The sequence below is a fragment of the Manacus candei genome, unplaced genomic scaffold (assembly GCF_025592945.1).
Source record: "Manacus candei isolate 608988 ecotype Guabito, Panama unplaced genomic scaffold, ASM2559294v1 h1tg000043l, whole genome shotgun sequence".
In the NCBI taxonomy this organism is placed as follows: Eukaryota; Metazoa; Chordata; class Aves; order Passeriformes; family Pipridae; genus Manacus; species Manacus candei.
Genome location: NW_026138091.1, coordinates 12080707 through 12106076, shown reverse-complemented (window position 1 = coordinate 12106076; position 25370 = coordinate 12080707). Strand labels below are relative to the sequence as shown.

The 25370-nt window shown below is 37.0% G+C and overlaps 1 protein-coding gene across 36 annotated transcripts in view; it reads left to right on the top strand.

Moving 5' to 3' along the window:
- NRCAM (neuronal cell adhesion molecule) overlaps nt 1–18039 on the top strand; it is a 149657-nt gene extending 131618 nt beyond the window's left edge. For 19 of the 36 annotated variants that reach the window (XM_051795366.1, XM_051795367.1, XM_051795377.1 and 16 more), the window contains 3 exons: nt 2502–2633; nt 6281–6359; nt 8132–15468. In XM_051795366.1, coding sequence (XP_051651326.1) covers nt 2502–2633; nt 6281–6359; nt 8132–9977 — 2057 coding nt within the window. In that variant the 3' untranslated portion in view covers nt 9978–15468. The other 17 variants (XM_051795388.1, XM_051795383.1, XM_051795392.1 and 14 more) reach the window with 3 other exon arrangements.
- Nucleotides 18040–25370: the final 7331 nt, after the last annotated feature.

The following is a 25370-nucleotide window of genomic DNA, read 5'->3' as shown; positions in this document are numbered from 1 at the left end:
AAAATAATTTTGTTGGTTTGTTTTGTTCCATTTCTGTTCACAGTTTATCGTGTTGCAGGAAAGCTTTGAAAACATGGTGCTGAATAACAGTGCCAAGCAAATATGTACAAGCTAAAAGCAAAGCCAGAAACAGCTAGTGGTACAAAAGCATATCTGTAAAATTTTATGCAAATACACATCCAAAGCCTGAAGCAGCAGTAAACAAGGATCAAGACTATAATATAATCCAAAACAAGCTGAATGGAAACCTTCCCAAAAGCATCTTTCTGCATAAAAAATACTGAGCCAATAGACAAGGAATCCTGTACTTACCTAGTCACGTTGACTCAGGCCCTTGAATAGTTAAGGAAAAAGTGAATTTAAACACACTCTCTTCTGCTTCTTGATAATAGAAAGTTTCAATGTCCAACATGAAATTATATACATAATCTATGTCTTACAGAAAAATTTTGTGTCACAGTCTTCAGCCTAAATCAAAGCTTTTAAACACTGCAAAAATGGAGTGGACAAAGAGGAAAGTACTGGAATACGGAATATGTTCTTAATAGAAATGAAACTGCAACATTTCAAATGTGAGGCTTTTGCCACATTTTTTTCTTTGACAAGCGTTCCTACAGAGCATTTTCCCAGTGTGCAGATTTATCTTTTTGGGCATTCCCAGTCCAGAGTACTGCATTGACTCCTGAATTAGTGGTTCAACAGTCAAAGTTTTTCTGCCTGAAGCAGATAATTTGCTTAGCATAAGCAGGAAATGTTGTGCCATTTTAAAAGTTGCACAGAGATCTAGAAACCCTTTCCTACTGGATATGCAATAAGTTAATACAGAAATCTGCATAAATAAGTTTTCATCTTTACTCTTTCCCATCTATCTTGCATATTTTTATGCGAGTTGTTTTGCTTGATGCTATTTCTTACTGCATTTGAATGTGAATTGTGCTTTTGCATTTTTGTTGCAGTATGTATTATACAACCTTTAATGCCTTATTATGAATGCATATGTGCAAAACCCAAAATAATTTTAACACTAATGTGATAACAAAGTTTTATATTATTTTGATTTATAGTTCAGAGGAAGATAACCTTTGTGATTTTGTTTTTTAAAATTGCCACATATATTTTATATATATTTATATGTGGTATATAAAGTATAAATATACATGTATATAAGGGATATATTTATATAACCTGTAGAGATTTTCATGCAAAAATAGTTTAAATTATTGTGCCTTTAAAAAAAGAGTTTCTAAAATATCAGAAAATATATTCTTAAACAAGGGCTGAGAAGCCTCCCAATCATATCTCCACAATTGGTCTTCTGTATGGAATGGATAGGAGATACTATATCCAGACATCAGAAATACTTTGAGTTTTCATAGAGTCCTTGGAAAACCCTTAGGAATGTGGGCCCATCGAAAGCTGCTTTTCCAAGCTAGCTGTCTCAGCCTCTCTCTTAACTAGGAAATAACACTGAGGCATGGGCTTGAAGTCTGTCTATTGGGCAACTCTTCATAAAGAGTTTCATACTCGGGGTTTAGGACTGGAGAAGAAATTGAAGAATGAACACAGTAGGTTTGAGTGGATGTCCATCTTCCTCCACTTCATATCTTCTTCTCTCTGTAGCATCCCAAACACCTCTCACGCTTCTCACTTCCTCCAGACAGCAAATCCTAAGTCCAGTTGCCTGTGGCATGTCTCTGAATGGCAGAGTAGAAAATAAGCTTCACCAGAAAAATCCTCCTACAGTATTTGAGACCAGTAGGAGAGATCCAACCCCAAGACCACGCAGATATTATTAGTGACTATAGTGTTCCTGTGCAGTTTGCTTATCATTTACATTATCTTCCATCTAGATTCAGCATTTGGAGAGAAATAGTGCCAAGGAAAGGCTTCCCGATTGCATCGTGTTGAGCCCTCACTAAGCCTAAATCATGGCAATCATGATAAATTGTAGGAAGAGTAGGATGAGGTTTGAGGAAAGGCAGAAAACATGATGTTTAATAAGGTTTTAAAGGATGCTTCATTTTTAATTTTTATTTGAAATTGAATGTTATGGCCTTGAATGACCCATGTGTTTCCCCATTTCACACTGATGGAAATGCCTTAGCTAATGAGTATTGGCTTTTTATTCATTTTGAGAATGCAATTGACATGTTTATGTGAATTATAATTTGCTATTTCATTTCAGTAGTTTAATTCATGTAAAATGGCTCAGAATAGTTTTGAGGTTTGTGGAAAGCAATGTAGTGTGTGTGCAGATTTCACAAAGTAGTTACTAAGCTTAAATGTTGGCAGAATTCTTATATACTCAAAAGTAAGTTCTATGTACTTGGAAACATTTTGAGTAATAAAAATACAAAATACTCACTGTCTTTCTTAATACTGGTTTTTTTCACAGTGAATGCTATTCCCTAATAAACATTGTATACTGGCTTTTATTTATCTGAATTAGCATAGCATTTAAATGCAGCAAAACATCTAATTTTTCTTCTTTTATCCTCTAGCAATGGCGAGCCGGCAGGTGGACATCGCTACTCAAGGATGGTTCATTGGTCTTATGTGTGCTGTTGCTCTTCTGATCTTGATTTTACTGATTGTTTGCTTCATAAGGAGGAATAAGGGTGGCAAATATCCAGGTATGCTGTTTAACAGTGACAGTAAAATTCATCTGTTTGTAACCCGTTAAGACAGATTTCAGGTTTACTGAAAAACTACATTTGCTGCGGGGTTACATTTGCACTGTGTATATGGCAAATCAGTCATCATGTGGTGGGCTTGGCAAGAGCAATCTGCATAATGGTAGAAAACCTCAATCTATTTAAGCATAAGAGAAGTAACCTCCTTCCTTCCCGGAGAGTCATATTACTGCATGAGCTCTCTAGAGAGGTCCTGCATATTCCACTTTCAGAAGTATAGTGCAGATGGGTTCAATCCACGAAAATGAACTGAGTTGCAATTTATTTATTTGGTCAGAAAGTGTGGAAACATACGCCTGATCACGGCCACTGCATTACTTTATAGTACGGGGAATGTATTTCATAGGACAAATCTCTTCATACGTTATTTTGTCTCAAATACAAAATACCTTCAGTTCCTTCCCAGAATCTGTATTGTCTTCAGCCTCTGCATTTCTGCGGCTAAGTCTCAAGTTACCATCCTTCAGTAAGGCTGTTTTTTCTTCTATGATTTTTTTCTTTATAAGAAGGGGAGGGGTTTTTTTTTAGTATTAGGTCTATGAATGGCCAAGTATATTTTATAATGTTTAATTAAAAATTGGAAGTATACAATGTATGTCTCCTATCAAAACTCTCATTCCTCCTGGTGTACATATTATAGAAGCCGTATATGTGTATGTATGTATTCGTGCATATATGTATCATACATATCTTTCTCCAGTCTTACATTTCTGTTTATATAGTAGGTCCATAGACTAAAGCTCTCTTGAAAAGGATAGTGGGAACCAGTTTGCGTAGTGTTATCAGGGAGGATCTCAGAGCAGCTGTTGAGGGATGAGTGTCTATGAACGAACTTCAGGTGAGCATCTAGGGACAGAAAGTTAAACGTGGAAGATTTATTCGAGAAGGAAAAAGAGTTTTGCTCAAGGAGGTTTTAACTGCTGGGAAAACTAGGCCTGGGAAAAACCCAGAGTGGGAAGAAACTCCTTCCCATGAAACTCTTTCTCTATTTTTCTGGCTGTCTGTTTTGAGAAGTTAACTCTCTGGTTGCAAGAAGAGGCAAAAATTCTCACAGACATGATTGAAGCCCCTGCTGGGAGAGAGGGAGATCATAAAGCACAAGGGGTAACACAGCCTTGAAGTTACGAGCATGCAAAAGCTGTTTATATAAAAGCACTGGAATGGATTTTCTGGGCTGCTCTTTTGCCCATTGCTTGATTTAGCAGTGTATTTAGGATTTAGACCTTCGAAATAAACTTTTCCTTAATACCCTAGCCGTGATTTGGTCATCTGGGTTTACCTGTGTTTGTATTAATTCTTAAAGCATCAAATGAGAATTTGGTTTTTCATTTTCCTCTCCTAGCTCCAGTAGAAAGTACAATTGCTAAGTTTCATGTGAAATCTTGACTTTCTGAAAAAATTCTGTTCTATATTACAGACTCCAAAGGTTTGGAAATTATATAAATATTCAGACTCTAGAATGCTTATCTGACGTCACCTCAAACTTCTTGAAGCTGATACTGTTAATTTGGGAATGAAAAAGCAGGATGAACTTACAAAAGTACAAAAAAAAAAAATCCATGCTTTGTTTTAATTTCTCCTGCTTGTTTTGACCGGTGCACTTCTGAAAACTAGTGTTAGTGAACACTAAGAACTTTACCTCTTCATAGGGGAATCTTTTATAGCTGAACTTAGCATAGCAGATTATTTTTATAAGAAAATCACCTCATTAAATACAAGAATCCTACTCTGCCCAATCTAACTGTTAAATTGTTTTATAGAGAGAGCAAAGATTTGTAGTAATAGCAAGAATTACGCAAGGGAAGCTTCTATTCCAACTGCCTATGCCCATGAAGAAAAGACAGATTGTTAAGGATCAGTGTTATGTAAAGTTATATGACAGGTTGAAGACATCATCTTAGGTTTTTTTCCTTATATTTGAATTATTTAAAAAGAAAATGAGATTATTGAGGGTATAGGAAAAGTGACTCTCAGTGGAGAGAACTGAGAAAAGAAAATGAAAATTCAAAGATTGAAACAAGGGAAGTGATGGAACTAAAAAGAGTAGGGAGGACTTGAAATGAACCACCATCAAGAATAGGGCAAAACAGAGTTTTTGAGTAAAAATGTAGAAGGCAGCTGGATGCTAAGGCTGGCATTACTTTGTGGATCCCTGATATGCCATTTTTTTCTCAGCTTCTGCAGAATTATTAGCTGTAAGGTATTCATTTTTTTATGCACAGCTACATATGCATATACACACACATATATAAAGGTATACCTTGGATGTTTATAAGATTTCCAGATTCAGTATGTACTGGTGTTTATAGCAGTGACGTTACAGCTAATTTTATTTCTTGTCTCATTGCAAATGTACTGTTCCACAGGTAGTGACAAATGTGAAGCACAGAGTTAAGAAAATCTATGAAAATCAAAGTTATGAACTCTTTTTTATCATAATTTTAGCATGTCATCTTGATATTTCTATGGTTTGTAGAAAGCAATCAATTACTTCAGTATGAAATTACAGCAGCCAGATACATCCCCAGGTGTTATGCCTCACTGCAATTATATACTTAGTAAACACTATCAGGAGTGATTCATATCCTCTTAAATAACAGCATATAAATTAATGATATAAAAATTAAGTGTGGAAATTACCAGATTAAAAGATAATATATTGTATATTGGGTTTTGTAACTGTATCTGCTAAACAAGGGAAAGATTTGAGTAGTTGCCAGAGAAACAGAAATGAAAAGGCAAAGGGAAGAACCATAAAGATAATGCTTCAAGTCAGTATATTATATTACTCCATGAACAATCATTATTTAGATGAATATGTGTCATCTGTAAACATCTGACCTCTCAGGTGCTAGTGGGTTTCTGTGTCAAAGTTTCTGTGCTACATGTATTTTTGTGCAGGGACAAGTTATATGCCTGGATTTATTCTCACCAGGGAACAATGACTAAACATAAACCAAGGATTTGCAAGAGATACAATAGTGTTAAATTTAGGTTCCAGTGTGGGTGATTTTGCTTTGCTTTTGATCGTGTTATAGAACAGAAGAAATTAACAGACCATGCCTGGTTTTTTCCATTATTAATAACTCTCAAAATACTGTTTAAAATTCCCTGGAGTCTTATTGTGTGAAATGAAAGCAGAAAATGTACAAACTGACAGTGAACCCAAGTGAATCTGATTCAATTTTATCAATCAGTATAAGACGAATATCAAGAGGAAACACAGATCGTGGTTAAGTAAAACTAAATTATTCAGATATCAATAAACAATAGCTCTAATAATAATATAAGTAAATAAATTATTATAGTAGCATTTTTAACAAAACTTTAGTTCTAGAAATGAAAGGAAGAAAATGTTCTACTAATGCAAAATGACACACAGTATTTTATACTTGAATGAAAATAAAATTCTATAACTAATTAACAAATCTTTTTCTTCAAGAGAAAAAATGTAACACCCTAAGGTCCTATTTAAAAAAATTATTCAAACCTTGTTCCTGTCAAATGTGATCAGTTTGAGAAATTAAGAACTTAGGGTTTTTCGTCTTGCAGTTCCATGATAAATATTACCATTTCAAATATTTTAGTGAAGGAAAAGGAGGATGCACATGCTGATCCAGAAATACAACCTATGAAAGAAGATGATGGAACATTTGGTGAATACAGGTGAGCAACTGATGTGATTTGTCATGTTCACTGTTATGTCACACGTGTCCTGTATATAGTATCACACTTATTAATTCAAAACTAACTTTTCTGTGTCAAAGATTCTGTATCCATTGTTATATAGTACTATAGATAGCATTTCAACCGCAGAATTAGAAATTATCCAAGCTTGGTATAAGCCATCTGCTAGTACAGGGTGAAATCCAGTTTCAGACACAATTGTCTTAAAGTGTGGAATCTTTATCTACAAAGCCAGCTTTCAGATAGTTCAAATAGATACAGTGTCCTTTCTGTTAGGGCACATTTAGCATTATGGTTTTTTGAAAATAAATTTCCAGTTGAAGCCTAGTAAAGACAATCTGCTGTTAAGTTGACTTGAAAACAAACGCATTTAAAATGGGTGCCAGTACTAACATCTAATCCAATAACAATGAAGTTATGTTATACACAGAGGTGAAGGCATGTCCTACAAGAGAAAACAAATCTCCCTTTCAGTTTTTCAGTACAAGATACATAGCAAGCAGCTTCAAAGCATGCAACACAGCTCCTATTCCTGATTCTCTTCCTTTATTGTAAATGAAATCTAGCCAAATCTCCTGGCATTACCAAAAGCATGCCTTGGCAAGTCTGTTCATGTAATGATTATGAGTATAGCTTATTTAATAAGCAGCATTTTATTTGTTGTTTTTTGGTTAGTGCAGAAAATAATGTTATTATTTTCTAAATAGGGCAATATCATTATCTTCTACATGGGTGATATAATAGATTTTGTAGTGCACTTCTGTGTCATAAGCATTATAGAAGCCCTTTATTATTTTTAAGATTTGACATTTACAAATGTACATCGAAAAAAAAAGGGTCTTTTTCAAGAAGGATCTATACTGTTGCCATAGCTTCTTCACAGAAGGGAAATGTACATCTTGATCTGACAGGAATAGATGTACAGTTCTGAATGCCAAAGAGCAGTTTCTGTTTATTTTCCCTTGATTGAAAAAATACAATACTCTGTTCTTAAATTAATGAGTTCAGAATAGTATTTTATTACAGTACATTAGTACATAAGAATTAATTAAATTCAGCTGATAAAAAGAGAAGTGTGAAGCAATGTTTGGAAGCAGAGGTAAATAAGTACTGTCTAAGTTTTCCTGGGCATTCCAGTTTTCATTCTCCTTTATTGCTCCACTGGTTTTTGATACTTGGAACTTTTAGCAGCAGAAATTGACCTTTGTACAGAATTGTACAAATGATATGACCTCAATACATCTTTTCTCAGGCCTGGAATAAGTATGGAAGTCTTTGTGAGACCTGTAGCAAGATTTGAATTTATGCCTCCATATTTAAGTGGCTTGAGTTAGTCTATAGAATCATCTAGAGCTTTATAAATTATTTTATAATGCATTTATCCACCTCATGTCTGGTGAATATGGGTAGATGCATGCCAAGCTTTCAGACTTGTTAACATAAAAGAGCTCGTCCTATGTACCATGCTAAAACTCCTTCTAAAATGTATTTATGTGTAATTAGTCTATATTGGGCTTTCCTCTTTTTTCCTTAGAGACAGGGCAGCAGCAGCAACCAGTCAGATTACTGAAGATATCTTGCCACCCTCTCTGCAGCCCAGCATCACTGCAGTCACTCAGTTCCCAGTTTGTCTGCCTCACATGATGCAGTGCTTCTTTAAGGACAAAGGGTATAGGGTTTCCCTTGAAAAAAAATGTAATTTTTGAAAGATCTAGGAATTCGAGTATTTTGAACTTTTTTCATCACTTCAGGTCCATGTCTGCTTGGACAGGAAAGAAACTGGACAAGGAAAAGAAAAGAAAAGGTAGCTGTGCCAATTCTCCTGAAGCAGACCCTGTCTGTACCAAAGCAAAGTCTGTGAGATCTGACAGATCCAACTTCTTCAGAAGGTCAGGGGATCAATACTCCAGCACCAGATCAGAGACCTCCTACACCAGGAGGAGGGCTAGGCAGTCTTCAGAGCTGACAAGGGTTAGTTGTGTCTCTGCTTCCCTCTGCCAAGAGGAAAAGAGGTCAGACGAATGGAAGTACAGGCTTGGCTCTAGACATCATGCTTCTGAGCAAGTGATAATGGGGTCGGAGAAGGGCTCAGATTCTCAGGCAGGACAGCCATCCCTTTTCCAGCAACCCCTCAGCTGCAACTCAGTTGGTGGCTCACTGGCAAGGCAGCATTCTTCTCTCCAGCACTGGTGCAGCCAGACCCCAGACTGCAGCTCAGATTCAGAAGACACTGAGAGCTCCTGTCCCAAGAAGGTAAGACCTTCTACTGCTCCTCACTTCTCTGAATCTGAAAAGAATTCACTATTGAAATCTGTAATTGTGCCTGAGCTAGCTACTGTCTTAAAGGATGCTTTGACAGCAGCCAGACAAAGTATAACATCTGTGGCACAGGTTAGGTCCCATTCAGTAAAGCATCCCAGGGTGCCAATTACAGAAGTTCCAGTGGCTCCTTTAGAAGCATCTGGGAGTAGTTCCCAGACTTTTGAGTCTGACCATATGGACAGCTTAAAAGATCAAACAGCTTTTGGGAAGGAAAATCCTGAGCTTGACGAGGCCTCCTTGGAGGTTGAGTCAGCCCATGAAGATGGGGAAGTGGCAGCTGAGTCCCCTACAGAAGATAAAGAAGGACCAGATCCTCTGCGTAAATTTGACATGGAGAATCAGAATTATCTGTTCAAACACATAAAGAGGGTGTTAATGCTAAAATCTTCCAAATCTGAGTGTGCTTCAGAAGAACTGCTTATCCCCTCTGAAGAAGGCAAGATAGATAATGCACTTCCTATCCATTCAGCTGTGGAAGATCTTGTCTGCAGGATTTGGGGTAATCCTGAGGCCAAGCATGAAGCCCCAGCAGTACTACGTAAACTCTATCCTTTTCCAGGGGATAAAGCTGCTTTGTGGGGGACCTTGCCTGAGGTAGACAGAGCATTGGTTACTGGTGATTCTGTACTGTCAGTGCCTGATAATAGAGATGCGTTCCCTAAAGATCCTACTGACAAAAAGATTGAGGAAGCAATTAAAAGATCTTTCAAGCTAGTTGCAGCTCAGCTTGGAGTATCTATCTACTGCACTTATGCTTCTAAGGCTTTACTTATATGGTTGGAGGAAGAACAAGCCAAATTCAAAAAGAAACGGTTCCCATCTGCTACCATGCAGAGGAAACGCAGGCTATGTAAAATTGCAGCTAATTTTATCCACGATGCAGCTGAGGATTCTCTTAGACTCACTGTTAAAAATATGGCATGCCTCACTGTAGCCTGGAGAGCTGTATGGCTGCGTCCTTGGACCTCATTGCTAGATCTAAAATGTAAACTGCTGTCTTTGCCATACACAGGGGGCAAGCTATTTGGTGAATCCTTAGTCCAGATCATGAAGGATTTCTCAGAACACAAATACTCCTTACATCAGATGAAAAAAAAGAGCTCTGTTGGAAGCTGTTCCTTTTCTTATCCTCACAAGTGTCTGAGCTCCTTGCGTTCTCCTCCAAAGTTCAAAGGAGGGAAGGGAAAGTATAAGGTCTCACAATCATTCCATGCCAAGTACAAAAAGACATCTCACTCTCAGAGAGACACCAGACCATCAAGAGGAACTTTCTAAGAGCATAGACTTGCTTCCTACTTTCTCAGGAACTGAGAAGAGTGAAAGATGGAAATGTTTCAATATTTCTGGACAAACCCAGTCCTCAGAAAATTAGTTGTTTCAAAATAAAATTAAAACTATTAAGTTGCTTAGATCTCGATGAGTAATTAATACATTCTAGAGAAATGACAGCTCTTAATTTTAGAGGAGGTTTTTTCACATTCCATGTCTAGGCTTCTCAGTGGTCTTCGGATGGCTTGGATTTGTTTGAAGTTTTGCACTCCTCAACTTCATCTAAGAGCATACCTTCTGCAGGACCAGCCAACATCATATTTTTCTGCCATATCAAACTAAATAAGGAAATAATGGTTTAGGAAATGCAGATGTTTCAAGAACCATGGAATGACTGTGTACACTATGTTCCTGTGACTTGATTCCTTCACTTTCACATAATAAGGGAAAACAGTGCCTCTGTAGCAAACTGCAATGAGATAGTAAATTGTGGACAGTCAATGCTTACACCAAGCAACTGCAAGAAACAGAATAAGTAAGATAGATGTATATTTATTTAAATTAAAATAAAAGATTATACAGAGCTCCTGTTCAGGTCTATACATCAGCCTAATTTCCCTCCTGGTCCCTAAATTGAGAGAAATTAAGCAGTTATAACAGCTACAGACCTATGGGTTTATAGGTAGGGAGAGACTGGAAGCTTGCATTTTTTAGTTAACTACAAGGGCAGGACAAAATTGCAGCAGTCTGCAGAATGTACTTAGGAAGACAAAACAGGACAAGGCAACTCCAATAGTAGGACTGCTAGTGTGGTAACAAAGGATGTTTGCACATTTTGTTGAATTATTTTGCCTCTTTTCTTCAACATTTTGACACACACAGTATCTTTCCTAGAAATTCTTGGAAATGCTACAAGAGACTTTCTGGCAGAGAGTTTTGAGATTGCTAGATAATGTATCACTCTTCCTTCTTGTTCTGGGTTGATTAACAATGAGAATATGGTTTGTAACAACTATTTTTTTCTCTTGTACTTAAGTTTTAGTGCAGCTTGGGTATGTTTCCAAAGAGACCTAGCCATGATTTGTGCCTCAGCACTGTAATTCTAAGCTTGGTCCCTTCTAGCACAAGAGATTATCTCAGTGGACTGCCTGAAAAACTTAATAGTCCAACTGGATTTGGCACTAGTCTTGCTGTGTTCTAAATTACACACATGTGCTTTCTTTGACAGTTCTTATTTTAATTATTGAGTATCTGTATGATTGCTTTTTAAATCAGTACTTGATTTCCCTTCGTATAATTTTCTACCAGAAATAGAAAGGGTGGAAAGTTGGTTAAATTTCTCTCAAGCAGATTTTTCTTTAAAATTTTCACAAGGAGCAAGTCAGGTTCTTTGACTAACAACACTTTTTTCAACACATTGCCATTTAAACTAGAGCTTAACCTCCCAGTTTTTCCAACTTCTACCAGGATTGAAGACTGAGTATTACAGAGATGTTATAGAAAAACTACTCAGAAGACTAATATAGATGTGCTTAAGTCTTAGCTAAATAAGAAATAGTAAAATGGCTTGATATCTGGATTGATACATGTGCATAAGTCTATAGGGCAAGCATTTGTCACCTGCACAGTCCTAACAAGTTAGAAGTGTGAGCAGAAACCTGTTAAGTGTTAGGGCAGAGATTGCCCTGGAGTGTGCAGGGAAGCCCTAATGAAAGGTACTTCTGTGGCTTTACATGACTGCTTATACTGCAACATTTCTGGGCTATTGACCTGAGGGCACAGAAAAAGGAATTTACTGCCAACAGTTTTCATCTGCATCCTCTTTCTGCGTTCCATAGCTCAGGATGTTTTATCCATTTTGTTTGATTTATGTTGCCTTTGATATGACAGTTATGTTATAAGGAAAACTAGTATATTGCTAACTGTATATTGAGTCTTTTTGCATGTCCATGAATGTGGCAAAGTTTAGTGGGAACTAGTTGCCTGCTGGACTGCAGAGGCATCGTAAAACTGTCTTCCCCATTCTGACTGGTTGCTGCATGTACCCATATCTAAGGAAGAAAAATTGAAAAGTTGAAAGAAGAAAGGAGATTTCAAGGTACATATTTCTCTCAATAACTGATGAGCTTGTGAAATGGAAGTACTTTTTAAAAAAAATAAATGTGTACTTTGCACTTATATTATTGTTACCTTTGTACTTCTTATCTCTCTTATCAATTAGATGCAAGTTTGATATTGTTCATTACACTAAAAAGAAAAAGAAACATGTATTCATATATTAGCAATGATTCATGAATAATATTTAAGTCATGCTTTTAGAGTATCCTTTAATATTAAATACTGTTCTTACTAAAAGGGCAAGAAGTGTATGTGGTACATGTCAGTACTTATCAAAATGATTGGTACATATGAGTCTTCACTGAGAAACTTTCATCCTTAAAAAGCTACTAGTATGGAATTTATTTATACAACAAAAAGTAGTAAAAGTATCACTACACTTAACTACCATGGCTGTCTGATCTAAATATGGAATTCATACCCATTCTCACATCTTGTTTGTTTGGTTCCCTTCCAGTCTTGTTTTCTCACTACTAATTGTGTGCACTGCATACATGACACTTTTCAAAAACTTCTTCAGTTTCCCACTGTAATTTTAGTTAACCCAATTTACACTTTATTTTTTATATCACAATATTACATTAGGTAAGTATAAAAATCGGCAAGAAAAACCACAAATGGAAACTAAAAGAAATTATTTTTTATCCTGATTGCATTTTGGAATAGTTTTATGAACAACTGTAAGCAAGATTGGCAAATCTTGAAGGTACCATATCAAAATGTATTGCTTTAACATGTTTTTGCAATATAATTTTATATATTCTACAGCCTAAAGTGTTCTATAGCTATGTGGGCACCCATATTCATAAGCAGCTTTGCAGTTTGTTTCTTGGCAGCAAACAGGTAATACATTCATTTCCCCAGAGCACCAGAGCGCCTTCTCTGTTTTGCACCCCCAGGGTAACAAAAGTACTGTCCAAAACATTGATGTCTTCACTTTTTTCTCCCTCTCCTGTTTGTTAGGTTTTTTTCCTCTTTCTTCCTCAATTTCTTTTTTTTTCCACCCAAAACATTGTATTCATCTAATACAGGAGTCATAATCCAGTTTGATAAAGAATAAATGGTACCATGGCATATGTTTCCTTTTCCTGAACGCAGAGTGGAAAGAACCCTGGTAATTCCACTTGGTTTTCTGCCAGAGTCTTGGCAAAACCTCTCTCTGGACTTGTGTAGTGCAACAAGGGAAAGGAATCCCCAAGTTCACATTTGATTTTTGCATCTGCTGTGACTGTGCTCTCTGAGCAGTGCCCACCTCTATGCAGATACACTCCTGGGTAAATCTGCAGGTTTGTTTGTTTTTAATTATAGAGACAGTAGATTCCACATCCTTATTAAAATAAGGACACAGTGCAAACAACTGTGTAAGTATTTCTTCATTATTTGCCTTATTATTAAACTTTGTTTGCAAAAATATAAACAAGAAAACCATAAGAGCAACACAAAGCAGAAGTTCCCATACTCAAATTTATCTAAATTATAAAGGAAAATCAAGCTTTTTATTGGATTAAACACAAAAATGTGGGTAATTTTAATACAGTGTATATAATAATGGTGTATTATTTATTTAATGTCTATTTCAGCCTAGTGAATTACACTGGCTGGGGTCACACTGGATAGGGTCATACTTTAGAATATTTTCACAGAAATTCATAATTCATATTCTAAATATGGTAGAAATGCAGTTTTAATTTATTTTCATTCCTGCATATTATGATGTAATAATTATGAAGTTATTGACCTAAAATTAAACAACAAATCAAACATCAATGTCTTTTCTTTAATAGTCTTACCCAGAAAGCAGATTTGCTTTGAGAGAAGGACTGGTTACTATTTCAAAGTGAGGGTCTGGTCTTCATTGGACTTGTATAGCCTGTTTTAATAACTCTTAATACCCTCTGATGAGGGCAATGGGGAAACGATTTTTTGTGTGAGTATTAAATATTCAATTCCATTTTCAGCCTTTTAAATATAGCGTCCATCCTAAATGAACTCTCTTCAGTAATGTCTCTGTAATCTGTTTGTGTTTACAGTGTTATAAACAGTTTCACTTTGCTGCTGGATTCTTGATATTTTGGAGTACAGTTGTTTAGATGTTGCTGGCCTGTATGTTTGCAGCACCAGCGAGCACAGAAGATCAATCACACAATATTTTTCCTTGTGGCTTGTACACACCAATAACTAAAAAGTCAAGCCTGATACTGTCAAGTTCAGACATCTTGCCTTTGTGTGTGCTTTGAGCATGAAGGTTTCATTACATGTATATAAAAGAGATATTTCTACCACTTCTTTCCTGATGTATACACAGAATGATAAAATCTCTGGTATGCTTTTTCTGTAAGTATATACACATTAGAGACATCCTTCTTTTAGAATGTGATCTTCCAAAGCCAAAAAAAGGTGATGAGATAAGGAGAAGCAGCTTGATGGAAAATAGGTGTAATGGTTTTCTAGCAATAGTTTCTCAACAAGGCTTTTGTTAGGCAACAATATGATCTGTGTGACTTTGTACATGCTGTGTAACATATATATTACATCCATATAAATATATATGGTTTCTGCAGATGTATATATATAGATGTGTATATATATATATATATATGGTTTCTCTGGGTGTTCAAAGATATTAATTAGGAAAAAAAGAAAATGGCTTATTTGAAGAACTAAGGTATTGATTTTTAGGAATTAGAGGGTTAAAAGAATTTGTGGAGTATATATGCATCTAATATTCTGGGAATTGTAAAATTTAATTTCATTTCTTTGATATTTTATACATCTTTCTTATATTTCCAGAAGTTGTGAGTCTAAATAAAAACCCCAAACTACTTACTTTTTTTTTGTACACTATATGCAAATAAAGTCACATATTCTGTTTAAGACAAGGTAAATAATGGGACCCAAAAGTGCAACGGGCAGTAGTGGTTTTTAATTCAAAATACTTTGGAGCTGCTGCTGAAATCTTCATCTTGAAACTGAAGTGCAATGTAAAGGATTCTGAAAACAGCCCAACTACATCTATTTCATGAAATACAAACCTACCACAGCTGCAAATTTATTTGAGGATGCTGATGGTGCTGCAGCTTTTCCATTGACAAGGAAAGACCACGTTACTTTGCTACAGAAATCTCTTCTCCCTACCTTTCTTTCCTTTTTCTGTTGTCCTCCAAATCACTGTCAGAATGTTATCAGTTATGGAGTAGGGTAGAGAGGTAGATCTGATAAGAAATGAAAAAGAATAAGCATGCACTCAACTCCTCAATTCTAGCTACTGTAAGCTAAATTGTTGCTTTATCTGTAATACAGTAAATATTTTAACAATTTTAAGAGCAACTTACTATTGATAAAATACTGATCACTATCAGGATATGGACTTTGCTTTTCTTCTTAGGCTATTTTCATTTGTTTCTTCTGCACCCTTTTAATGGAATATGTAGGTCTCTTGAAAGGTAAGGTTGAAAGTTGCAAGTCTGGCCTGCATTATGTAACAAATTATTTCAAAATGCAGCACTTTTATTTTCTTTATACTAGTAAAGAAAATCAGTATACTTCATTTAACCAAATTCATTCTCCATTGATGTTCAAGGAGTCAAAGAAATTAAGAAGTTTAACAGACTAACTTCATGGCACATCATAAGCTTGCTACTTTGGAGAACAAACAAATTATTTTTTTTATAACTTTACAACCCACTTTTTAATGCTTGCAGTTCCATCTGAGTGGCTTCCAAGCCAAGGATCCAGGTCTTGTCATTGAAAAGTCATGCACGATGGGGAGACAAAAAAAAAAAAAAAACACAACCCCCCCCTCCCTCCACTGAAGACATTCTCTGTTTAAACCATTCCTATGCCATGTTTTCATGTGAACTGCATCATATTGATTTTTCTCTACAATGTGATGTGAGTTTACTAAAGGATTATTGGGCTGCACACATGCTTTTCATAAACTCAGCATGCATGGCTGATTTTGTCTTAATAAATAATACATCTGTTAATTCCGTGTTTGTTTGTTTGTGTCTCCAGTGATGCAGAGGACCATAAACCTCTAAAAAAAGGAAGCCGGACACCTTCAGACAGAACTGTGAAAAAAGAAGACAGTGATGATAGTTTAGTTGACTATGGAGAAGGTGTAAATGGTCAGTTCAATGAGGATGGCTCCTTTATTGGACAATACAGTGGGAAAAAAGAGAAAGAACCTGCAGAAGGAAATGAAAGCTCTGAGGCTCCTTCTCCTGTAAATGCCATGAATTCATTTGTGTAACCACAGAACTCGATCCCCTTGTATGTTCAGTTTGTTTAAAGCACTTGCACATCTTCCTTCTCATACTATGAACACGCAGGTAATGGAGCTCCTCACCACCAGGTGTTAATGCTATGAGAATATGCAGGTCGATACACAGCGTAATGACACGGGAAATGGTATGTTAGTATGAATCAAAATACAAAATTCAAATTTTGTTCAAAACTTGGGTATTTTTACTTTTTTTCAAAGGAACTGACACAAACAATAATATCAACTTGTAATTTTGTTTCTTGTTGAAAATACAGTATAATGCATGGGAAAAGAAAAGCTACACAATTCACAGGTAATCTTGTCTACACTATAAAAACATGGTTTGACAATTTGTTACGCAGTCCTCTGCTGAATCCCTGGATATGAATTTCATTCCCATTGTCAAAGTGTTATAGTAGTATTATATAGAACTTCAATGTCTTTGTGGACATTGTTGTGAAATTGGTGACTTAATGTCTAGCTATCATGTCTTTTTGCAAGACAGTTAGGAACAATATGTACAGTATATAATTGCTAAATGATTTAAGTATGACACTTGCATTTGCTGATGCTTAATGAGACCCTATTATCTGCTCTTTGCTCCTATTACTTTATAGCCTTTTTAATCTATCAAGTATTACAGCAGTACAGTGTTTTATTTTTACATCAAAACACGTTGAATTGATTTTAGGGCATAAAAGATACGCATTGCAATGCATTTTGGAATTTGTACAGTCACTGAAGGTAAAACTTCGAAAATGAGAGAAAATATTCCAGAAGACATAGGGCAGAGTACATTCAGTGCCTTTTTACAACATGCATTCCGTAATGCGCTGCACTATTCAATCAGTTGGTGCAGTAAACTGTGATTAGCAGACTACTGTCATTGCCAAATAAAAGAAAAATGTAAAAAAAAATAACGTGTTATGAAATTGTTGTGCTAAAAATGGAAAGTTTAAGATATTTTAAATTACACAAAGAAGAACATGTGTTTTTTTCCCCTTTAAAATAAAATAAATGCTTTCTACACAGCTACAGCACAACGTTTTCATGGCCTTAGAATATTTACAACAAAAACAAAAACAACCAAAAAAACCACCCCAGAACACAAACAGTTAAATTATTTACTAACACAGCCAGGTATAAGCTCTTGTAAAATAAATTGTTAAAAACCCAAGCCAGCTGACTGCACCGGCGAGAGCACATTTCCCTCTGTGTCCCAGCCTGAGCAGTGTGGCAGCTTTGCAATTATCTACACCCTGAAGCAGTGTGGGGGTTACCACTCGGAACCACGGGATTCAATCTGACAAGTGTGAATATGGTTTATTTGTAAAGGATTACCCTTATTGGTTAAAAATTTATTTTATCGCATACTATATCAATCAAATGTGTTTACCTCCAAATATAAATTTTTATAACAACCTATGGTTGAAGGAATGCTCAGTTTCATTTGCCAATAAATTGGTTTTTCATAACTTGCATCAAGTTTAATTTTAAGTAAGCTTTTTATATGTAGATATTTTGTTGAATTTGTAAATACACTTAAAGCGTAGATGCTATATGCTTCTAGGTGTTACAGACAAATAAACCAAGAAAGCTTATGTTGTACTGTGTAAGAAGTACTATAGCCAATGGTGTGCATGGTATTTTAAAGCATCTACTTTTTTTTTTTTTTTGCTGTGAAAACAGAATAGTGAACTGTTCTGCTCATTTACTGCAGATTCCTAATTGAACCACTCAGAGCTTTTGCCAGTGCATTACATTAGCCCATAAAACACCTCGCAGCTTTCATGTATATATTGTAGGTAAAGCACAACTGAAGTAATCCCAAACGTAAGCCAGCTGTAATAAGCTTCTTTCACACCTTTGAGTTTTCCATTGATCAGTTTTCTTAATGGGAACCGAAATATGAAATTAGTTATATGAACATTAATTACAAAGCACAAAGACAACATTTCTTAACAGGATTTGCCAACGTTTTTGGTAAAAGAGAAATATAATTTTGCTCTTATTTAATTGTAGATGCTGAATTATCTGTGCATGTGGGGGTAAACATACAGGCTCACTTCTGTAATAGTGCAACAGATTTTGTATTAAAAATAAATGTGATTTTAAAATTTCACTGTTTGTTCTGTTTACACTAGCAGTAGAAATCACAGCGGATTCATCCTGTAGTTAAGAATTCAAAGTGGAAAAACAGCATGAAACAAGTCTGTCAGAGGTCGTTCCCGTGACGTTACAGAACTTCCTTTAATGCAACCAAATTATTTACAGAAAGTTGCATACCTCTATACAGTACCATTTGAAAAAATATAAATTTGTCTGACCATTTCCTGTTGAAATTTCCTGCTATTTACATTTTACTTCCATAGGTAATTTTGTTATTTATTTAGTCATATTTCTGCAAAGAAAAAAAATTAAACAGTCATGTTCCATACCTGCAAGAGTGAATAAGAGAAAGTAAGAATGCTGATTTGAAATTAAGAGCCCTCAGATAGAATCCCAAAAAAGGATTTTGTGTCCTAAAGGAATTGTCAGACGTACAAATTTCTGGGCATCTGTTTTTAAACAGTATATGAAGTGAGGAATTTTTAAATATTTTATTTTACAGTGCACAAAATCCATTGCAATGCTCTTTTCATATCTTGTCTATTCTGTGTGTGAATGGAAACAGACTGGGCAGGAGGGCAGCTGTTCTGCATAGAAGACTGCCGGAGAGCCATGGATTCCAAGAGATACAGGTGCTTCAGGAGATGAATCCAAAAGCTGATGATGCTTGAAGGAGGAATCTTATCACTGAATCAGAAGCCATTCTGTCAGCCCTTCTATATGTAATTGGAAACTCCTGGATATTCCAGCTCCTGTCATCTGCACAGTCTCAGATCTGACACTTCTGTCTTCAGATACTGGGCTGCCTGGTTTTTTGTACAGGTATCTGTTGATTTTTCCAGCAATGTGCATTGACTGGGAAATATGAAATGTAGCTGTTTATGTTTCAATTAAAGAATAATTCCTGAAAAGAAGGGTCTGAGTTCCCTAGACTTAGCTGGGAAAAAAAGATTTCATATGGTAACAATTTTTGGAGACACAAGTTATTTGTGCATGTTCCCCAAAGTGTACTACTACATATAGTTCCTACATTTTCCTTTTAGTGATACACATTTGCTTTTGGTTTTATTCTCACTGAAGTGATTGTATGAATCCAGAGGGAATTAAAGAGGATATCCCAATGGTAATTTTTCTTGTAATCTATTCTTGCATTGTTCCTAGGAAAATACAATTTCCTCATGTAGCTGAGGCAAGTGGCAAAATACTTGGGAACCAAATTGTCTTTGTATGTTGTCTGGCCCATTTTAAAACAGAACCTATAGAAATAGGTTAGTATTATATATTATTATAAAGAAATATTGTCTACAGTATGGAAGAGTTTTCTTCTCTGAAAGAAGAAATGGGGAGAAAAGTAGAAAGAGGATGAGATTCAAATAATTTCTGAAAAGCAATTGTCCTTTGCTGTGTTTCTGTCCCACTCCCTCTCTCAGTCTTCCCCCTTCTACCTTAGGAAAGAATTTTTCACAGAGTTGGCAGAAGCAACAACTGGTTCCATGAGAAGATGGAAATAACTACTGGAATGTGCTATTTGTAGGAATCTACCACCAAATGATGCCCTTGGGCTGGAAATAAATCCAACTGGCCATCATGTTTTAGTCTCTGAAGGGATCTCTGGCTCTTTGTACACAAGAAGTGGAAACTTTAGACCAAACTGTCAAGATAAATACACATCAGCAGAACTTTGACAGACAGTAGATGTGATCCATTGTGACTCTAAGCAAGGAGGAAAATGGTGGTCCTTGTGTTCTTATGAATTTTGGCAGCAAAAATATACACAAAGTTCCTGTGCTAACATGAAGATGAGCTGATGATAAATTCAGATCACGTTTAATATCTGAAGGATGGATCCTTTATTTGGAGTTGGAGAAGTTTACCCAACTGTGAGTGTGGCAGCACTGGCTTTGTCTCCCCAGGGAAGCCCTGTGGGATAAAATTGAAGCCATCTGACAAGTAATGGGTTTGCATATGTTTAGGTTGGAGAGGGGCAGCGCAAGAGACAGCTCCTGTCATTGGGACCTGGCCAGCCTTTTGACCTGTTTTCCCTTGCCCTGAGGTGCTCGAGTAAAATACAGAAGTTTAGAATGTAGTATGGTTTCCCAGTCAGCTGAAAAACCTCATGGTATTGTGTCAAAAATCTAAACCACTGTTGTAAATTTGATTTAATTCTGCCTGGCTTTCTATCACATTTTGGATATAAGTGATAAGGAGGAAAAATACCTGGTCCCGAGCCTGCCATGCTGTACAAATATGCATGCCCAGGGTTTCAATCATGAGCCTTCAAACAGAAAATTCAGTCAGTCTAATTCTGATGCTGAACTTCTTAAACATTTCCAGGTCTCGTGCTGCATTAAGAAATGAACTACATTTACCTTCAGTTATAAACTGTACTTGATATGTATCTTCCAGAGGTGCTGCATTTCACAGTCAAAAGTCTTCCAAACAGGTATGGTTTGACCTTAAAACCCAGCATCTTTCCTGACAGAGGATAGCAAAGATCTAAGGGACTTCAGGACTTCATAGAATTAAGGGGACAAATTAAGTTTTCTAAATGGCAGTGTTCAGGACATATTCCAAGTAGATGGTCCGCAATATATGTGCTGTAGTGAGAGAGAGCTTACAGATGTGCTGGCGTGAAAAGTTTGCCTGTCTGGCATGGTAAGAAGAGAAAGTGAAAAACTGTTGAGACAGAGAAAATACAAGAACAAAGGTATAACATTTGAGGTTTCTTGGAAAGAGTGAGACACTGCCAGTAAGGTAGCTGGCCTGAAGGAAGAAAAGAGAAAAGCAGCCATTTTACCCACATAGCAGAGGCAGTAGGAGCCCTTGCTAGTCTGGAGCAGCACAGCTCACTGGGTGCAGACCACACTATCTGTTGTTCACAAACAGTTTATAATGGATAAACAGCACATCATTCTCCTTCCAGAGAATTTTTTTCTATTTATCCAGTTATTGGTTCAAGAGACTTAGAAAGACTTACCAACCTTAGAAACATCTGTCAAACCTCATTGGAAATTGCCAGGAAGTTCTCAGGTTTGGGGTAGGGGAAGTACTTTGGCAGCTGGACAAACTAACACGCCAAGCAGTTGCTTTAGTTTCCTTACTTTTTGAAACAAGCTAAAACCAACTCCTCAAAAGCACCTGCTTTCTGCAAGTATAGGGCAAGGCCAGATGAAGAGACCCTTTTCCCTTTGTTTGGGAGTTTGACTAATGGTGTTCCAGCAATATTATGTTTTTCCAAGCTGTTGAGATAAAGAAGATACAAGGGAGCCATACAAACTGTTTAGCAGGTGAAGAACCTACACAATGAGGACTCCAAACGTGGAATACCAAAATCAATGTTTCTGAAGAGCTTAAGGCATAAAACTGAGGAGAGGAAAAATGAAAAGGCAGATAATTGCAGCACTTTCTGGACAAGTCAGAAGACAGATGAATGTAAAAAAAAAGGTGACATGGACAAGAATAGTTTGATTTCTAGAAAGGAGAGAGCAAATGTCCTTTGCTAGACCATGTGATGGCCTGTAGACATAAACACCACATGAGGAACTACAATAAAATTGGTTACACTGCCTACAAGGGAGCAGTATAGCTATTTTCTAATAAGCTAACCACAATTTTTAGGTATTACATAGCTTGAATAATTAGCCAACAAGAACTTTTATTTAGCTGAGATTATTTTTCCTTCCTGTCCTTTTCCCAACAGATGCTATAATAAGAATAAAGCCTCTGCTGTTCTCTTATAATTCGTCAATGACCATAAACTTTATCAAAAGGGAAGCTCATATATATTTTTATAAAACAAGCTGATTTATCTTTTTAAAGTGAGAGGCAGACAAGACTTTAATCACTAGTGTTTAAAAATAACAACTGGCCACTAGAGGGAAGCCACAGTTGTTTGTTACCAGGAGCCTGGGGAAAACTGCTGCCCAAAAGCAGGGCATCTAAATTCACATCCCATGTGAATGCATATAAATGTATGTGTGTGTGTATACATGTATGTGTATATTTGCACATAACCACTATACTATAGTGGTTAGTAAGAAAATGTTCATAGTGATTTACTTGTTTTGCATAACATAATAATGATGTTTGTGCATGAAATAATGACCTTATTCTAATTCACCCATCATGATCGTAAATTGCAGGGATGTTTTGGGCAGAATTGCTGTTTGAAAAGTAAATTGGTAAGAACTGTGGGACAGAGATGCTTGGTCTGAAATTCAGCAGCTAGCCCTATCCCAAATGTGCATGGAAACAGCACTTTTTGAAGGCAGAATCAGAAGCCAGATGAATGCCTTGCTAGGCTGTCAGTTCCCAGATATGTGTCTGTAGGTACATGTGCTTGGAAGCTGTACAATAATAATGGTTTAAAAAATGGTGTTGACCTGGTTAGTGTGTAGCCAATTAGCTCAGCTTTTGCAATTCATGTGAAGCCTCCACTGCCAGAATGGGTTCAGAAAAGGGAGATGTGCTGCCAGTTGCTGTTGAACCTGCAGGGTTCAGAGGGGACAGATTCCCACGAGCAGCCCAGGAGTCCAGCCTGGCTGGGTAATTTGTAGGGCAGTGGTTCATCTCAATGAAGAACTGCACTTGATCTGTTTTTGAATTTGTCAGGATTGCCCTTAATCTCTGTGTCAAAGAAGAAAGGCTTAAGGTCTTGACGCATGAGGAGGGGAACATCCCGTCAGGCAGCAGATTGCACTCCGGCGGGCGGGTGCTGGTTTTGGAGCGGGGCTCAGAGCCAGCTCCGCACCCCCAGCTTGCACACTCGTTAGTTTGCTCCTGTTAAAACGTGTCCAGGACAGTGACCACCATTAAGTGTTTTGATCTGGATGGGTAACACACGGCACGCTTCCAGTGTCACAGCCCCAGGAGCCCTGCTGCTCTGAAATGAGATCAAGAAAAGCTGAATTGATCTGTGTTGTCAGACAGCATCATCTTCAGAGGGACCCTGCCTGGGGCAACCATCTCAGCACGTCAGGGTCCATTCATGTGAGGAGGGCATAGGCTCTGCCCTTCGGGATTGGCAGCGCATCATCCCTGTGGTGGCAGTGAGGTTGGAAGGGGGAGGCACCTGCAGGGTGTGCATGGTTTTGTAGCAGGAGACTTGTTGCACAGATACAATTGAGTAAAATAAGAGAGCCTGAGGTGTTAAGAAAATGACATAAGCTTTCAAAACACTACTATAGAAAAATCATCATGTATCAGCATCATACAAAATGCATAGGTACATGCTATTTTAGAGATGGGAATAGAGCCACAGGTTAATGACTAACAACAAAGAAAATGTGACCATTTTTTAATTTTTGCTGATGGTGAGAGCAGAGATACTGAAAAGTGGAATCTGGGACAGATGTTTCAGGTGGAGCAGGCAGTCTCCACCCCGCTAGAGCCACTGAAGCTGCATTCATTTACACCAGCTGAGACTTCTGCTTGTGGCGTTTTAGGCAGGTCTTCGAGCAGAGGTTTGCATAATGAATATTTTTCAGTGGATAACTGTCTGATAGAGTGTCAGGGTTTCTCCACTAATAACAGCAGCCCCAGCCTCCAGCGAGGACATCACAGCCACAGCCAGTTCACGTGCTGGAAACAGTCACATGTTGGAACCTTGATCTTTCTTTTCTAAATCATGTATGACTGCCACTGAAAAACATTCTACTACAAATATTAAAAAAGCAAAACACGTTACTTATGTATCTAATCTTGGTGAGATTATTGCTCACCAGTTGTCCACTTAGAATTTGGAATAATAAAAATAATGTAACAGGCCCATTGCAGAGGCATAGTCTGTATTTTTAAGAGGCTCACTCTCAGAATGTACATTTTAATTCTACACACAAAAGCTTGGATAGAATCACTAAAACCCTTCGTTGTCTGTCAGGCTTTTTTTTTTTTAATACATCTAGTAGGATAGGTTTCAAGAGTGATTTACATCCATTTGTCTTTGGATGATGAGTTTTTCAGTAAAATGTTCAGAGAAAAATTGCTACATACTGTAAGACTATGCCTGTCAAAAATCAGATGTGACTACCAGTACAGCCTAGTCCTGCTTTTAGCAATAGCCTTTCCTGTAACTTAGATTTTTAGTGTCAAATAAGCTTTCCATGTGAGACTTGAATTGATATAAAAATACACAGATATTGAATCTGAAATGTTCAGCTACTTCAGGTGACAAAATAAAAGCTAACATATGCAACACATGGATTACTCTAGTTTAAGAGTAATAAAAAACCAGTAAACTATGGGGGGTTGATTTCTATTGAAGATAATGTAAAGTGAATCCTATAGGAACAGAAATGATAGCCTTACTAAAAGTCTTGCCATTAGTTTATTTCTCAGCCTCACATAAAGAGCTACATCTCTCTGCCCCATGCACTGCTTTGAGGAGCCAGCTCCGCTTTGAGGCAGGGCTCTCACCCAGGGCCAAATCCTACCTCCACTTCAAAGAGAAAGAGTTATGGAGGGGAAAGATCACTAAAGAAGGGTTAGTCCTTGAAGGACATCTGGTTTTCCACCCCTTCAAAGCACTAGGTGAATCTTTTGCACCCTAACTGGGCACACATTGGAAACAGTTCCTGCAAAGAGGGTTGCTGTGGCCACTTGTCTTAACACTTTGTCTTAATACTTTGTCTTAACAAGTATTTCATTATGCATTTTGAATAACTGCTGTACGCAGGACAGAGATTGGCATTGACACCAAGATGAACCTTTACTAAGGTTAGGAGAGACCAGCCTGCCCACTGCCATGAGGCTCCTCAACACCTGAACCGCCCCCCACAGCCACCTTTGCACACTCAAAGAAAATGTACAAAAAGCATTTATTTCAAATGCATTAGTTGATGTGTTTCCTTTGCCAGCATGGGAAACCCCTGCCTGATCAGAAAAAAGAGGGATCCAGCAGCACCCAGTGT